This window comes from Panthera onca, chromosome X (assembly GCF_046562875.1).
Source record: "Panthera onca isolate mPanOnc1 chromosome X, mPanOnc1 haplotype 2, whole genome shotgun sequence".
NCBI lineage: Eukaryota > Metazoa > Chordata > Mammalia > Carnivora > Felidae > Panthera > Panthera onca.
This window is the reverse complement of record NC_138357.1, coordinates 21,896,363-21,914,216: the sequence shown is the minus strand read 5'-3', so window position 1 is coordinate 21,914,216 and position 17,854 is coordinate 21,896,363. Positions and strand designations below refer to the sequence as shown.

Here is a 17,854-nt window from a genome sequence, read left to right as displayed (position 1 = left end):
CGAGCGGGGAAGGAGCAGAGAGAGAGGGAGAGAGAATCCCAAACAGGCTCCGCGCTGTCAGCACAGAGCTGGACATGGGGCTCAAACTCACAAACCATGAGATTACGACCTGAGCCAAAATCAAGAGTCAGACGCTTAACCAACTGAGCCACCCAAGCACCCAGTACACAGATGTATTTGAGGACAGCAGTTCTCAACTGGGTGCAATTCTGCCCCCTCAAGGACACTTGGCAATGTCTAGAGGCATTTTTGGCTGTAACAGCTTAGGGGGAGGGATGCTTTTGGTATCTAGTGGGAGATGCCAGGGATACTATTAAACATCTTATAATGCACCAGCCCCCACAGCAAAGAATTATCAAGACCTAAATGCCAATTATCCAGACCTTAGCCAGTAGGCTGAGAAACCCTGCTCTGGATTTAGGCTCATTTCAAAATTAGAACAGGAAGACCACCCAAGGAGCTGGTATTCACACATCCACGCAAATAAGTTGTCTAGAATGGCTGGTCAATGGACAGCTACATCTAGCTCCTGAGAGGATTTTGCCTCAAATAGCAGACATTAGCTATGAGATACTAATCAAGGGGTGGCTAATATAACTGACAGCACGCATCTTGCTTGAGAACAGAACATGATAATGGGGGTGAGGGAGGTAGGTAGATTTGTAAAATTTAGTCTAGTATCAACACAAACACTAATGAGAAAAACATTGGAACCCCAAAGCAGTACTGGAATCAAGAGATCCATGGAGTCCCTTAGAAGGAAAAGGCTTCAGGACCTGTATTTCCAAGTCTTTCATGCAAACATTTTAATAAAGAGGTTCTTCCTTACGGCATTCCCACAATTCTGAAACCCTGCTAGGGCATCAAAGAAAATGCCAGAGAACAGTGTCTTTCTTTTACTCTTCTGGGAGACACCTAGGGAAGTGTCATGTAAGGAGGGACAACAGTGGCCAAGCCGATCTTCACTGTAGAAGTCTAACAGAAAGGTCCCGGAGATAGGAGCAGTAGTACTTCAGAGGCCAACACTACAGCTTTACTTGCTGGCAGATCTGATGACAGAATCCAGGCCTCCTGCCACTGTATCCTGTTGCCTCTGAGCTGTGCCAAGCGTGTACCACATCAGACTCCGCTGTGTGGCCATGTCGTCTCTCCTATGTGCTGCACACGGCTCTGTGCAAAATCCTGACCCATTCCTTATGCTTAGCTGAAGTTGCTAGACAGGCCCATTTTACATAAGCGAACACACCTTCTCTCTTTTCCATTCCACTGTCTGAATCGCAACGTCTTTGTGACATTTGGATCATCTGAAAACCACAGCTCTTTTGAAAGAGGAGGTCGCATGTATGGCAGCTCTGGATCTTCAGACACAATCAGTACCTTTAGGTATAAAATAATAATACTTATCAGAGCCAGGTCATTTAAGAGGCAGATGTCAACGTGTTCACACGGGCTAAGGGCCTGCGGACCACACCCTCCATGTCAAGCAAGACTGTGTGCCTCACCCTGGCCCCCGGATCCCGAGCCCGGATGGATCTGGCCGCAGCAAAGGCAGCAGTGCCTCCTCCGATGAGAAGGAACGGAACATGACTTGGTACCCTGACTTGAGGAACTGGTTCTCCTTCTGGAGCTGCAGACAACAGACCAGACAGGGTTAATTTTCTGGAAATCTCAGATGAGTCCTTGCCACTATTAAAAAAGAAAATCAGCTTGCACTTGTCTCAACCCTTTATGTGAGGCTAGCAAAATGCTGTACCTATGTTAATCTTGACAAACATCACAGCCACCTGATGGGACAGGAAAAACAAGTATATCTTTCATTTCATAAGTGAAAAATAGCCCCTGAAGAGGTGACTGATTTGGCCAATGTTGTTCATTCATTAAGTCTGTCGGAACTAGAACCTAGCTTAAATGTCTAGCTATTGGAAATATGTTAGAAAGCTTCTGAGGCACCTGGATGGCTCCGTTGGTTGGGCGTCTGACTTTGGCTCAGGTCATGATCTCATGGCTCCTGAGTTCAAGCTCCGCATTGTCAGCTGTGCTGACAGCTCAGTGCCTGCAGCCTGCTTTGGATTCTGTGTCTCCCTTTCTCTCTGCCCCTCCCCTGCTCGTGTTCTGTCTCTCAAAAATCAATACATTTAAAAAATTTTTAAAAAAAGAAAGCTTCTGCTCTTTCCATTCACTTCCTACTGACCAACAAGAAATATCAAGTTCAGGGGCGCCTGGGTGGCTCAGTCAGTTGAGCATCCGACTTCGGCTCAGGTCATGATCTCACAGTTCATGGGTTCGAGCCCCCCATCAAGCTCTGTGCTGACTGCTTGCTCAGAGCCTGGAGCCTGCTTCAAATTCTGTGTCTCCTTCTCTCTCTGCCCCTCCCCCGCTCACGCTTTGTCTCACTCTGTTTCTCAAAAATAAATAAATGTAAAAAAAATTTAAAAAAGAAGAAATATCAAGTTCAGTTTCAGCTTTTGTTAGCAATAAAGGGGGGGAAACTCAGCAGGCCAATTGGGAATTATTATACAGTGTTCAGGAATAAGGAGGTGTTGCTGAAGAAAGTGATGCAAATCGCCCACCCAGAGTTGTAGGACTTATTAAAGGATTAAAACATTCCTCTCTGAAAACTCAAGCCAGTCACGGGGATGGAACTGATTGCTAGGGCTATGTGTTATAGGGAAACAAATGTATCTTTTAACAAATAGAAAACTCCAAAGACTCTAACGGGGAACAAAACAGACCAAAAGAATTTCCTCATCAAAAAAAAGGCTTTCATGTCTTTTCCAAAAATTTTCCTCACCAAGCTTGCCTTTGTAATTTAAAGCTTGCCTTTTAAGAGTCCAATATAAAGAAAAATAACCAACCAACATAATCATCATTAATAACTATTCTCAAACCCAAATTCCAGTCAAATACTTTAATAAATTACTCCCATGTCTGGGGTAATTCCATAGTTTTTAGAATCTTACCATCTCATAGCATCGTCCTGTCTATAAGACATCTGCAAAGCACAACACCCAAACTGTTTTTAACTTGCCCTTCACATACTGAGCCTCAAATGATACTCACCAGGTGATGTGGCCATTTTCTGTTTCTCTTCTGGTGTTAGCCCTAACCCTGACATTCTTTCATTATATCTTTTTTGGTCATCTTTTATAGTCTTGTAGGCCTGCAGATCCAAACATGGAGAAAATTTATTTTATCATAAAGTCAGCTCACACTGTAAGTAATATCAGTATCTTTCAATTAAATGAGAAGCTTTTGTCTACATGAAGTAAGTTCTTCTATGTTAACATCATTAAGGCAAAATTACTTTCTCAAGAAAAAAAAACTGAGTATGTACACACTGGCCTAGAAAGACTACAGGTAAGCAGATGAAAATGTTCCATTTTCAAATTTCCTTAGGCTCTGGGGTGCCTGGGTGGCTCAGTTTGTTGAGCATCTGGCTTTTGACTTCAGCTCAGGTCATGATCTCACAGTTCATGGGTTCAAGCCCTGCATCAGGCTCTACACTGGCAGTGTTGAGCCTGCTTGGGATTCTTTCTCTCTCTCTCCCCCTCCTCTCTCTCTCTCTCTCTCTCTCTCTCAAAATAAATTTAAAAAAATTTCCTTAGGCTCTATGTAAAGAATTTTCCTTATATTTAAGTCTGAAGGTACAGCTAAAGAAAAAAAGAAAATCATTTTATACTAGAAGAATAAAATGCTAAACTTTATAAAAGGGGTTTTGGACCATGCTGGATACTAGTTGTGAAACCAAGCTATACAGTTTTGGGTACGAAGTTGGGACATTAAGTTTTCCAGGTAGATGTCCCAAGTTTTTCTGGGTACTCAGATAATGCCCTGAAACATGACTCCCTGTATCCTAGTCTTCTAGAGTAACTAATCTTTCCCTCAATGGTCTCTCCTTTTTTTGACACTCAGATATTTACCAAGGGTGAAACACCCTGCTTAATCACCTATTTCAAATATACTATCTTTTCTAGCTGTTCAACTTGAAAAAGAGTCCCTTAACATTATGACTAGATTTTTTTTTAATACAGCATCAGAGTTTGTTGGAGATGTTTTTTTTTAATTGGCAAGAATGATTTATTTTAATTACAACACTTTTGTTCTTTTGTACTCCACAGGCTCAACAAGACAGAAATTTAAGTGATTTATGTCAACTGAAATCCTAGGTTATTAATTAATTGGAGGAGAAAGTAAGGGCAATCAGAAGAAGTGTCATAAGACATGTCTTAAGAATATTTCTATGAGCCCCTTTACAGAGCAGCCCATTAGGCAATGGGCTGTAATGAGGAATCTATACTCTGAGATCTGGGCTTAACATTCATTAGCCTGGGAACATCTAACATATGATATGAATGGGTTAGAAAATTAAGTACTGTATATTAAAAGAAAATGGCTAGTCCTTGAATTTACCACTAAATTCACCAAATTAATACACTGAATTCAACTAACATTAATTTCAGGAAGAAAGTTTTTACCTTACCCGCACCTAAAAAGTTATTTCTTTTAAGAAAGGGAATTTTACCAAAAAGATGGCTGAAGCTGGTCAACATGAGTGAAAAGAAATGCGTCATGCTCAGACAGAGAGGAACATCCAAAAATAGCCTAGGCTCTCTTACACCTCCTAATGGTTTCACACATGAGGGGTAGAGCAGACCAAGAAATATCTTGAAGTTTAGTGGGGTTTGTCATATATTTATATTTATATACTTATATATTTATATACACATATATTTATGGATCTAGCTTTAAGTAAATATCACTCTCTCTCTCTCTGTGCTATCTTTTTACAGCAGCCAGAGCAGACTCATACAAACACTAAATAACTTATAGCTATATCTCATCAAATCTAAATAACTTATAGCTATATCTCATCAAATCTGAATTCTGATTTTAAGTTAACAGTTCTTGTGAGACTAAGACCAGTTTCAGAGGATGAAAATCTAAGCTGCCTGAGATCACATTTTAAATTATTTAAAACCTAATATAAAACCTTACAGAATAGTTCAATAACAGTTGTAGGTAGACAAAAGCTTATCATTTAACCTGAAAGCACTATAATTAGCTTTACTATCACCAGTGTTGGATAAACACAGAGGGCAATGAGGCATTTGAGTGAATGGCTTGAGAGGAACTTGTGCTTCGTAGATATTTCCAGGGCAAGAGAAAGCAACAGTGAATGGCCCCTGTCTTGTGGCCTGGCATCAAGAGGTTTGCCTGGCCAGCTCTGTGAAGGCCATCCAACTCTGGTACAGCAACATAAACCAGAGGCTTATAAGGTTTCAGTTGTTACAAACATATCAGATGCAAACACTTTAAATCCAGTTTTGAATGAATGAGGTGGAACTGATGGCAAATGCTGAGAGCTAGGAAATGGAAAAGGTAAGGCTCAGAGGGTAGTATCTCAATTATGAATGAGAGGCATTTATGAAAGCAGTCTACACAAATGTGTTAGCTTGTACCACTTCAGCCACTAGTTTGACCAAATTAGAGATTACAAAAGGGACATTGCCAAATGAATTTACTTTGAAATAGAGGCTGGGGGTGGGTGGGGAGAATACTGTAATTCTGTGGCTTTTTTGGACCTCCTCAGAAGCATTCAATAAAATGCCTTTTCACAATAAAAGTCAGGTTGATCATTTCTGACAAAACACAAAAATTACGTTTTACCTAAAATGATCTAAAATGGATGGTATTCAAGTTCCTTTTGCTTGCTTATTCAATGTTTACTGTTTGAGACTATCTTGTTAGGTCTGCAGCACTGAAGCACAATATAATTTAGCATCTTAAAAAAGAATTATGAACTTGGCAAAAGTTTCAAAGAAAGGGTTAATGAGAAGGATCTATAATAATTAAATGTATGATAGCTTTAGATACATCTGGTAGGGCTTCAACAGTTTGAAAGATGAGATCTGAGGGCTCCCTAGTGACTGACAATGTCCCTTTGATAAATACCTAGAAAGCACATGCTGTGAATACTTCACTGTATTCTAATGGATCAAGTTTTCATTAGTACCATGGTCTCACCCACCCTACCCCGAAATATATTTTAGTGTAAGCATCTTACATAATAAACTCCTGCCCCAGTGACTGTCGCTCCTACAATTAAGAAGTATACTAGGCTGCTGCCATCTTTCACGGGAGCACCTGTAGACGCTAGTGATCTAGAAGGGGATCCTAGGTGATGACACTGCACAACTGTAGGTAAAGATAGGGCCAAGAAAGAAACAAAAGGAAATAGAAAAAGCACTAAGTATTAATGAAGAAGCATTCAACACAAAGGCAGGGAAGGATTTTTGGTAACCCTGTGCTAAAAAAGAAAAAAAACATGCTGCGCCAAGACTAGAGGAGAATGTGTCCTTCCTCAAAGTCTGCTATCAGAGTTCACCTATTTCCTATTCTGAGTCAATTCACAACTGCAAAAACTGTCTATTGGTGCATTTGGGAGTCAGGTCAGTCAATCTAGGTAACTTCAAGTAATTTTCACACCCCTTTTTTATAACCTAGTGACCAAAGAACAAAGATAATTTCACTGTCTTACCAGTGTGGAAAGAACCATACACCGTATGTATGTGCCATACACCGTAATGGCATCCAAAATTTGCTCTTGGGGAGTGAAACAGCTTCCTTCAATCAAGGGTGATAGTAGGTGTTATCTAAGTTGGTTCACTCAACCTTACGTGATCCAACTTTAGACTGATCTGCTTAGTCACAGTAAACCCTGCCAAGTTAAAAACAAAACAAAACAAAACAAAACACCTATGGAATAATTCCTCTGTGACCAACAAAGCTGATCAGAGTTCATTTAAGGAGACAGAATTGTGTTAATACTACATAGCATTTAAAACCATATTTCTCACCTCACACAAATTCCATTCTAAAAGTGGAGATACTAGGCCTACTTCTATAATTGAGTCTTTGGGTGAGATTCAGGGATAGTTTTCCTTTTAGGAACATTTAATAGTTTGGATTGAAAGCTGTTGTTGTTTTTTAATGTCTATCCCAAGCCAAGGAAAACACTGAATATTTGACAAATGGGTCAAAATCAAATATTGTGCTAAGGAGCTGCAATGAGTTCTGACCTATTCACAGGTTAGTGTGTCATATCTAAGAGAAAAGGTACAATTTTGTAGATTAGTCAAATCTAAGAAAACGCAGTGGCTTTCAAGTAATGAGTAAAAAGACAAGTGAAAAGAGCAAAGCTAATCAACATGAGATTAAATTTCAGTCATCCCCATGTTGGCTCTCACAGGATGTTAGATAGTAGGCACTTTAAAGAAGGCTTTTTGGAAATTTTTGCAAAAGGAGAAAGGGGAGTTAGTTGCAGAAGTGTTAAAGCAGGGGAGTACTGAGTCTACTAATGGGAGCTGTCTGGCAGCTTCTTTACACACGCTGCTTTTCTACTTACATATGCACCAGCTCCTATTGTTGATAAGCCCACCATAAGGACTAACACAGAATTATCGATTTTGCCCCCTGATGCACCAGAGCTAGCCATTTGTCTTGTCATCTGGAGTTCTAGAGGAACATGCCATCGCTGGAACAAGTTGCCTGAGGAACACAATTCATTAAGACACACACACATACAAAAATAAAATAGTTAATACACGTTTATGACTACAGGTCAATGCACTGTAGAAGTCAAGACTTACTGTCCACTGGGCTGCATGATGTTACTGTTCAATGACCAAGAAAAAAAATAATTAAAACTGTATGAATACTATAGATACTGAATCCTCAAACTTAAATTGTTGGAGACTTTAGGAGTATAACTGAATGCTGCCCAGGGAAGAAATTTACAGCTTACAGAAAAGATAATGAAAAACCAACAGGCAGTTCATCAAACACTACTACTACTCTCTTCACATCCTCATCACAAATGAAGTAAACACAGAGAGGTGACTGAATAGATACAAAAAGTGAACTACAGGCTACCTGGGACATTCATTGGAACCACCACTTAAGGAATAATCTAAATGGCTGGCTCGAATCCTGCACAAAATAAGAAAACCCCACAACATAATCGAACCTGGACACAGTTCAGTCTTTCATGAAAGGTAATGTGTCCTGGAAGATGGAAATGCTAAAGCACAAAATAAGAAAAAAAATTAAGTGGATTTATCTTCTCCAAAGAACTAAATAATTTCAGATTATAAAATATTTTCTAGAATGACAAAATTTTAAATATCCATCAACTACTTGGCTGTTAGTCCTCCAAAATAATATAAATATTATGTTGATGTAAAACTCTGTATATCCATGTAATTACCTGAGGAATATAACAACTCTCATACATGGAAATGAAGGAAGGTGTCAGAACCTTCTCTGCTTCTGATACTCCTCATGTTGACTACCGACCTAGAGCAGGGGTTTGGAAACTTTCTGTAAAGGACCAGATAGCAAATATTTTCAGCTTTGCAGGCCATACAGTCTCTGCTGATATTGCACAAAAGCAGCCACAGGCAAGATATAAATGAATGGGTATGGCTGTTTTCTAATAAAACTTTATGGGCACTAAAATGTGAATTTTAAATAATTTTTGTATGTCACAAAATAGTATATTTTTAATTGTTTTCAGCTATTTAAAAAATGCAAAAATCAATCTTAGCTCAAGGGGCATACCTACAAAAGCACGTGGGTTTGGCCTGTGGGCTGCCATTTGCCAATGCTGATCCCGATCTAGGGCAGTGGTTCTAAAGCTTGAGCGTGCATCAGAATCCACTGGAGGGCTTGTTAAAACACAGATGGCCAGACCTACCCCCAGTTTCTGAGTCTGGAGATCTGGAATGGGGACTCAAGAATTTGCATTTCTAACAGGTTCCTAGGTGATGCTTATGCTGCTGGCCTGCACTTTGAGAACCAATGGTCTAGAGGCAGATAGATCTATTCCTGGTCTGACCAGGCTTTGAAAGACAAACAGAATGGGCACTGGTTGTAGCATTTCATAGTAGAAATATGGAGCTTTCCTCCTTGCTTCCACAATTTCAGGGCACAGAAAAGTAAAAACAGAGTCTGTAGTCTCTTACCTGAAATCCTCAGGAAACTGTATTCCAGAGCTCAGAATTGTTTGTTTTAAGTATATAATACAGATACCATACCGTAAATAACACTCAGCACAGTGAGGGGCAGCAACCCACAGTCACACACATTAATGTTTCCCTGACAAAGTTGACTGAGTGGGATGAACAAAAGATTTAATAAGTAGCCTTTCTCTCCAGTTCAGGTCAGGTTTCACTGGCAAATGAGTTACAAAAACCTGATTTTTTGAGTCCTATTTTGATTTCTGAATTACAGATAAGAGACTATAAATCCACACCCATAGAAGTGAAAATGTATTTTTCTTTACTGTTTTTATTTCTTACCTGCTTTAGAATCCTTCATCGCCACATGAAATAAAATAGTTTATATTTGGAAATAACAAATCATGAAAATAAAAACATGCAGGGGTGGAGAAGCTTATCTCAATATGGGCAAGCTTTTGAATTTCAGAAACCCATAGAATGATTAAGCACCAGAAGCAGAAACTGACAACTCTCAGAGCTTAGAAAATGAAACTGGGTAGAAAAAGTTCCACGCGGTTTAGTTCAATGAATTTAGTTGTGTTCCCCACCTCCACCATACGTTTATTTATTGAAAATAAGTGGCTTTTTAAAAAATTCCGCTGATTATCCCTCTAGAAGATCCTAAATCCAGATATAACAAGTTTGTTTTAAGGTAATGATACTAGTGTTTATTCTGTTTTTGCTAGCTTTTCACAAACTGATAAAACTAAGAGTGTAGATTTGGTAAAGTTCAGCAGTTTTTGCCTTGATTTGCCAAAAAAAAGACACTTAAAAGTAAATTGAGTTTTTAAAAAGTCAATTGGTTAACATTTAAAGTACCGCCTGGAAATAAATGTAATACACTATTATTAATAAACCATTTTTACATACCTACCAACTGATTTTAATTTTGTAAGAGGTGTTAAGTATTGGATGGATGTTTATATTCTCCCACCCCCAGTCTTCTTTTACCCATAAAATCACTCCCACACCTCTCCCCCATAGCTTCAAAATTTTAGGAAATTTTACATCATGACTAAACATGTCTTTTCACTTGTCCTGCCAAAGTGGGAAGCCAACTTACTCCTTGACTTCTCATTACAACACCAGTCTGAGATTTTCTGCAATCAGACCACACAGAGAGGTAGCACTTCCTTCCTCATACTTGGGATTCAATTTTTTTACTTGATACATTTATATTATGATTGCCATTGTAGCAGTAATTAGCACCTCTATCACATAATTATCATTTCTTTTTAGTGGTTGGAATAATTAAGATCTAGTCTCTTAGCAAGTCTGATTATAATACAATATTGTTGTCTATATTCACTATATTGTTCAAGGATTCAATTCTTGGGGGCGCCTGGGTAGTTTAGTTGGTTAAGAATCCGACTCCAGCTCAGGTCATGATCTCATGGTTCCTGAGTTCGAGTCCCACGTTGGGCTCTGTGCTGACAGCTCAGAGCCTAGAGCCTGCTTCAGATTCTATGTCTCCCTCTCTTTCTGCCCCTCCCTCTCTCATACTTTCTCTCTCTCTCTCTCTCTCTCTCTCTCAAAAATAAACATTAAAAACAAGGACCCAATTCTTGAATTGTTGTTACAATTGTATTTATTGCCTAACACATAGTAGGTGTTTGCTCAATAAATATTTGTTGTATTAATGAAGGAAGGAAGGAAACACAAATTCTTTCCAATTCTATGGTAATGACTGAACAATTTGAAGAAGTCTTTGCAAATAAGTTTTAGCCAGATCTGAACATAGGGAAAGGGAAGGAAAAATCAGATAAAAACAGAGAGGGAGGCAAACCATGAGAGACTTTTAATTCAGAGAACTGAATTAAATTCTGAATTAAATTCCTCTGAATTAATTCAGAGGATTGCTGAAGGGGAAGTGGCAGGGGGGCGGGTTGGCTAAGTGGGTGATGGGCATTAAGGAGGGCACTTGTTGAGATGAGCGCTGGGTCTTTTTTTTTAAACAATTTTTATTTTTATTATTTTTAATTTTTTAATGTTTATTTATTTTAGAGAGAGAGAGAGAGAGAGAGAGAGCGAGCATGAGGAGAAGGGCAGAGAGAGGGAGACACAGAATGTGAAGCAGGCTCCAGGCTCCGAGCTGTCAGCACAGAGCCAGTTGTGGGGCTCAAACTCACGAAGCATGAGATAATGACCTGCACCGAAGTCATAGGCTTAACCAACTGAGCCACCCAGGTGACCCTGAGCACTGGGTCTTGTATGTAAGTGATGAATAACTGGGTTCTACTCCTGAAACCAATACTACACTGTATGTTTACTGACTTGAATTTAAATAAATAATAATAATAATAATAAATTAGTAAGCTCTTAGTAACTACAACTACAGACTAGCATTAGAATAGTACCTAAATTGGCAAGTTCATTTCTGTAGATTTCATAATCTCTTGTTTTCCATACTCCCAGAAAGTGTTTTCTAGAAATACATCCACATAATTGAGGCACCTGGAATCTCAAATAATTAAGAGGTCTATATGCTCTTGAGTCTTATTTTCTGAATGTTAAACTGATTTTTCTGACATGGATAAAACACAAGACAGGACAAGCCTACACGGTCTGTCCACTGTAGCCAGGTATCTCTTTATAAGGAATGCGACAACTATTTCCCTTTATCAACTCCCCCCCTTTCTTTAGCATAAACCCTTGCTGTTATTTTAGACGAATCATAGTAGTAATAACTACAGTGCAGTGTGAACCATTCTGAAGAAAGGCAACAGAGGAAAAATGATTTAAAGGACAAAAAAAGAAATCTAACTCTGTTCTACAAAGTTAAGTCCTTCACAGTACTAGGGCTCTGCCACTGAGAATTTACCACGTGCCAGAGACTGTACAAAGCACTGAGGACACAAAAATAAATAGGACATAATCCTTGGCCTCAGGTAGTGCAGTAGCATAGGAGGGACAATGGCTGCCACTATTCTGAGTATCAGAAAATGGGATTAACACAAATCACAAGAGACTCAAAGTTGCTCAGTCTGTTTTCTTTAAACCTTAAAACAGTATTTCCCAAATTTGCCTGATCATAAGAATTACATCAAGGGACCTGTTAAAATATAAATTCCCAGGGGTCTCTCCGGGACATTCTCATTCAGTAGGTGTGGGGTCAGCCCTCTTTGATTTACAAGACCAGGCAGCTTTTGGAAACATGATCTAGAAAAAAGTTACAATATGCTGCAACTCCCTTAAAATGTTAGAAAATGCCTAGACAATATAACTTATTAACTGGATGCAGAAAAGGCTGACTTGCCAAAATTTTTCTTCTGGAAAGCTTTGCCTCAGCAGAAAAGAGTGGGGAATAGCTCATCTTCTGGGCTTCAAAAAAAAAAGTGTCATTTGGCAGTTCCCAGTAATTCTAGATCCTTGCCCACAAGGAGTCCAGTTTCCTTCTTAAGGAGGTGATAATTCTTCTGATTAGAGAAAAATGGTTCAAACATTTGACCCTCAGGTCAAGGGTTGGTGATCAGTTTGATCACATGGGCAACACAATGTTTGGTAACCTAATAAAATACTACAGAACAGAAAATATCCATTACCTAACCTATCTGCTCCTCAGTGCTGAATGCAGACATAAAGTAGTCACCATTAACTGCCTTCAATCATTTCTGGAAAGAGGCAGAGCATCCAAATAAAGTAAATAAATAACAGCAATTATGGTTTTAAGGCAAAAGGTAACATATAATGAAAATGAACCTGACAATGGCGACAGATGTGGATGAGATCATTTCAAGGTGGGTTTAAAGTTTGGTAACATCTTGACAAAGAAATGGGGGTGGGAGGAGAAAAGGAAAAAAAATGAAGGGAAATTGGCATATAAACAAAGAGCGCCTCTTCTCCACCTATGCAAAAACATACGGCAGATGCTACTACTTGAAAAAGAAACCAGATTATAAACAATTAATAATAAAGCTAACAAAACAGGGTTAATTCCTAAAATTATATGATTTCTTTTTGAAATTGTAACCCCACCCCACCCATTTCTAAAGGCATATGATGTTGTACTCTGGTGCTTGGCCAAAGGACAAAGAATAAGTGTATACAAAGACATGGATGGATATGTCAAGAAGTCAGAACATATTCTACAGCAGACTGCTTTCAAACAAAATCATGCAATGGAAAAACGTCTGTATTTTTTAGTAGTTTTAACATCACCAACCACCTTCAAATATCTAATAAATCAATTTAACATTACAAATCCATATTTATTTAATGAGAATTTTTGGTCAGACTTCAGAGTACTGGTAAAAATTGTGAGTTTTAAGCAAAATAAGTACACAGAGTTTGAAAGGCTAGTGTGGATGAAAATCTTCAGCTTACCTAAGTTTCTGTGTAAATTTATGTACAGCTTACATAGAACACTATCGTTTCAATGCAGAAAACCCATACAGATAACACCATAGATGGCATATTAGTTTAAAACCTAAAGCAGAGGTTTTTAAGTTCCAAGAGCAATATGTTTTAGGATGTGTCCTCAGATACACCCATTAGGAAACGTTTTCTTGAGGCATAGCAACTGGAAAAACTTTTCAAATGCACATTTGCAAAGACTAACCATCTAAGGGAAATATTTTCCACATCTTATTTTTAAAGCACCCAGAAGGTGGTTCTGCACTGGAAAGGCCTCGAGGATAACTCCTTACATTGCAAATGTGAATGTCACCAGGTGATCATTCAAAAACAGATTTTAAAAAACCCAGCACCTCTTACAGGTGGATAATTCATTACCCCCACTAAGTTGTGCAGGTTGAAAATGAGCAAGCTCAAGACATGCTCAGATAAGTACATGGATATCTCATGCAAGGTGGGCTAAAGGAGAATCAGATGAATTCTTAATATTTTGAGGTCAAATTTAGGAAGCAGTATGGAGTTGTGGCAAGTGGATTAGGGGCCTAGAGACCAGCAAACTATCCTTTGCTCTACCTATTAATTAGGTATGTGACCTTGGAAAAATAATTTCACCTTTCTGTGTCTCGATTTATTATCTATAAAATGAGTGGGTTGAACTTTACCACAAAATCCCTTCCAGCTCTAAAATTTGGGGAAACAACTTCACGGAGGACAAACACAATGTGCCCTGAAAACTGTTTCTTTGAAGAATTAAAGACCACCAAGAATTACACGGACCAGACATCTCATTAATTCTGAGAGGACTCTCCTGGTGTCTGGCGCACAACCGAACGACTCCTTACTTCAACTGCGCTGCTTCTGTTTCACAGGGCGCTCAAATCTATGGATCTCATCTGGAGTTTGGAAAGTAGAGCAGGTAATATCCTCATTTACAGAAGGAACTAAGGCATCGGGCTTAAATGTCTTGTTTCAAGTCTCACAATCAGTAAATGACAAAGTCTACTTGACCTCATTGCTCTAAAAAGGCGGACTAGGGGTGGCCGGGAGGTGGCACTGGACAATACGAGACAGCTAGCTGTTCTGTCATCCCTGAATAGCAAACCCTCCTAGGAAAAGGCCTCAAGCCGACTACTTGGTTCAAAGCCCTTGAAGGTCAGGTCGGCACGGCTTGTGAAACTCAGGGTTTGGATCCCGCCATTCAGAATTCACGCGGCTGTGAGTGGGTTAAGTTTTTCCCGGGAAGGAGGCAGGGGGAGGGCTGCGAGGCACAGGGAGCTTATGGAACCCTGGCCCTTGGTCTGCGAGGTCGGGGTTGCCCGGGATGGGTCAGTCACCTGGGAGCCGGTTCCGCTGCCTCGGGCCTCGGACGCACACTGTCCGCACCAAGGGCGCCAGCTTCTGTTTGAAGGCACCCGCTGCCAGGTTTCCACACCGGAACATTTCGGCAACCGCTACTCTGCACCTCCTCCTTTCCTTTCTTCTCACGGACCGACCGACGGGTCAAACACCGTGGGCCCCGACCCGCTCCCCCCAGCTCCCTTCACACGCACTCCACGCTGACTCCTCCTCCCAGCTCCGGGAGAGTATTGGACGGTTACCCTGGCCAGCTAGAGCAGGAGAAGGGGGAAGCGCGACTGTCGGCCTAATGCGCAGGCGTAGTACTCAGCGCCGCATTGCGATTGGCTCGCACGGTGAGAGATTTGCGCATGCGCCTAGCTGGCCGCACTATTGCAAAGACCCCGGCCGGAGGTTTTTGCAAGTTTCAACGGGTTGGTGGTAAAGTGTTCCGCTCATCGAGTTTGGAAAACTGTCCAAGGAGGGAGCCGTGGAGCCACTTTGCCTGGCGGTTGTGGCCTGTGCTGCTGCTGTGGCCATAGCACCGCATTTTGTTCTGTCTTAGGCTGCTAACTACTAGGTACTAAGCCTTCCGGATTCTCTGGCTGTATTCCACTTCCAGTTTTTCCATAGGTCTGAGCCAGAGCACCTGGCTTCCCAGATTCGGAGTGGACTTCCGTCTTTTACAAATTGCTGGCACTTTCCCACCCAGTCCCTTTTTCTGCAAGTAATCCTTCCGTGCTCTCTTTCCCCATATCGTTTTTTTTTATATTGTGGAATTTTATGTCCTAGATGCTGTACCAGGTACTGCGGATAGTTTCCTGTTAGGACTTCTGTGCTTGAGAGCAAGGATGCTGGCAAAAAGAGTTCGTGTTTCACCGAGAAATCCTCAGCAGGACTTTAGAGTTGTGGGAGGAATAGTAGGGTGAGGGGTTGAGTGTAAATAGGTGTTTTGACTCTCCCAAGTGTAAGCTAAATTGGAAATAATATTTGACTTTATGCAAAATATAAACGTGCCTTTTCCAAGGTTTGGGGTTACTTACTCATTTAGCAAGGATTTAATGAATACTTGCCACTTGGACTGTACTACCAAAGGGGCTCTGGGGCATGTGGAAAAGTATAAAGTGGTCACTAGTTAGGGAGATGACATATACTATCATTTAATTCTCACTTAGGTAATAAGAATGACTAATTCAGAGCCAGAACAAGAGAAACTGTATGGGATGGAGTAGCTACGGAAGGACTTCATGCAAGTGGTTCTTGAAGTGTGTCTGGAAGGATGAGTAGTAAAATTCAAATAGTGGAGGAGGAGGAATGATATTTCAAAGGGTTAACACATTGGGACCAAAGGTAATATTTTTAGTGGTTAAGTACTCCTTGACTTTGGATCCAGTCTTCCTAAAGGTTGAATCCTGCCTCTACCACTTGGGCAAATCACTTAACTGTGCCTCACTTTCCTCACCTACCAGTCTCATAGGGTTGTTGTTTTGAAGATTAAATGAACTAATATTTGTAAAGTATTTTAAAGGAAACACCATGCTGTTTAAAAGGCTCAGAGGTATAAAACAAACAAACCCTAGCATATTTTCAGGGGACAACTGCCTCAAATACCTACTAGGAAGTAGATAAGGACAGGCCAACATGGTGGGACCAGATGTGACCTGGCAAGAGTTTGGCGCTAATCTTGTAGGTGATGAAGTTAGTATTATTATTTTGTATTTGAGAGAGAGAGAAAGAGAGAGAATCTTAAGCAGGCTCCACGCTCAGTGTGGAGCCCGACGTGGGCACTTGATTCCACAACCTTAGGATCATGACCTAAGCCGAAAGCAAGAGTCTGATGCTTCAACCAATTGAGCCACCCAGGCGCCCCTAGAGAGAGAGAGAGAATATATTTTTTTAAAGACGTGTATTCATTTTTGAGAAACAGCACGAGCGAGGAGTGGGAGAGAAAAGGAGACACAGAATCTGAAGCAGGCTCCAGGCTCAGAGCTGTCAGCACAGAGCCCAGTACAGGGCTCGAACTCACAAACCATGAGATGATGACCTGAGCCAAAGTCTGACACTTAACCAACTGAGCCATCCAGGCGCCCTGAGAGAGAGAATCTTAAGCAGGTTCCACACTCAGCTCAGAGCCTGATGCACGGCTCAATCCCACAACTCTGGAATCATGATCTGAACTGAAATCAAGAGTCAGATGCTCAACCAACTGAACCACCTAGATGCCCCTATTGTTTTTAGTGGAATAGGGATAGAGAATGAAATTACAAAGGCCTCGTTTTTGGAAGTTTAACCAAGGAAGCAGTCTTAATTGGGGGAAAATAATCCAGGGTTCCCTTATTCATTAAAAATAATTTTCAGAAGTGCAGGCAATGGGTGACTTTTTACCTAGGACTGCTTTGGGGGATAAATATTGAAAATACCAATTACACAATAGGTCGTTAAAATTGTTTATATTTATTTAATATATTAAATGCCTAACATTGATATTTATTGCTATTTCTAAAAGCCAATAACAATAATAAATATGGAATACAAAATCATATCTGTTGGTGACAGAGGCTTTGGAAAACAGTGTCAAACTGATGATCAGGTACCTATGAAAACAGCTGGGTGTATTTGAAAGTCCATCATTTAATGCACAACTAACACAAAGAAAAGGTGGTGTATAGCACATTTATTTTTGCAATAGATGCAATGAGGTACTTAAAAAATCTCTTTAATGAAAAATTATATTTCATCATTTTTTTTGCAAAAGCAATATACACACAACAACCTTACTTCCAAAATATAAGTGGAATTTCCCCCCAAATCTCACCCCACAGAGGTAACAAACGCTCTTTATTAGGGTATGGAGCCCATTTTGAGATACCATAATGCCAGAAATCAATGTTTCTACCTTACAAATATATAAACTCTCAGACATAGTGACAAGTTTTTGGTGGAAGCACACATGTAAATAGTCTTAGGAGGATGTAATGTTTTTATATCCCTCAGAAAGTGAGCACTGATTCTGGCTGTGAGTTGGCAGAGCTCCTTTCCACTCTACCTACTGGGGTATGACTAATTAATACTTACTCCCCTAACCCCCTGCTTTATAGCTACTCTTC

The 17,854-nt window shown here is 40.1% G+C and overlaps 1 protein-coding gene across 2 annotated transcripts in view; it reads right to left on the bottom strand.

The window, feature by feature from the left end:
• Positions 1-15,025, bottom strand: part of AIFM1 (apoptosis inducing factor mitochondria associated 1) — a 31,385-nt gene extending 16,360 nt beyond the window's left edge. Inside the window, exons 1-5 of one of the 2 annotated variants that reach the window (XM_081793400.1) lie at positions 14,747-15,025; positions 6,065-6,195; positions 3,061-3,160; positions 1,503-1,627; positions 1,247-1,377 (exon numbers count right to left, since the gene is read on the bottom strand). In XM_081793400.1, the coding sequence (XP_081649526.1) occupies positions 1,247-1,377; positions 1,503-1,627; positions 3,061-3,160; positions 6,065-6,195; positions 14,747-14,852 (593 nt within the window). In that variant the 5' untranslated portion in view covers positions 14,853-15,025. Of the gene's footprint in view, positions 1-1,246; positions 1,378-1,502; positions 1,628-3,060; positions 3,161-6,064; positions 6,196-7,405; positions 7,549-14,746 lie in introns of both variants that reach the window. The other variant, XM_081793399.1, reaches the window with a different exon arrangement.
• Positions 15,026-17,854: the final 2,829 nt, after the last annotated feature.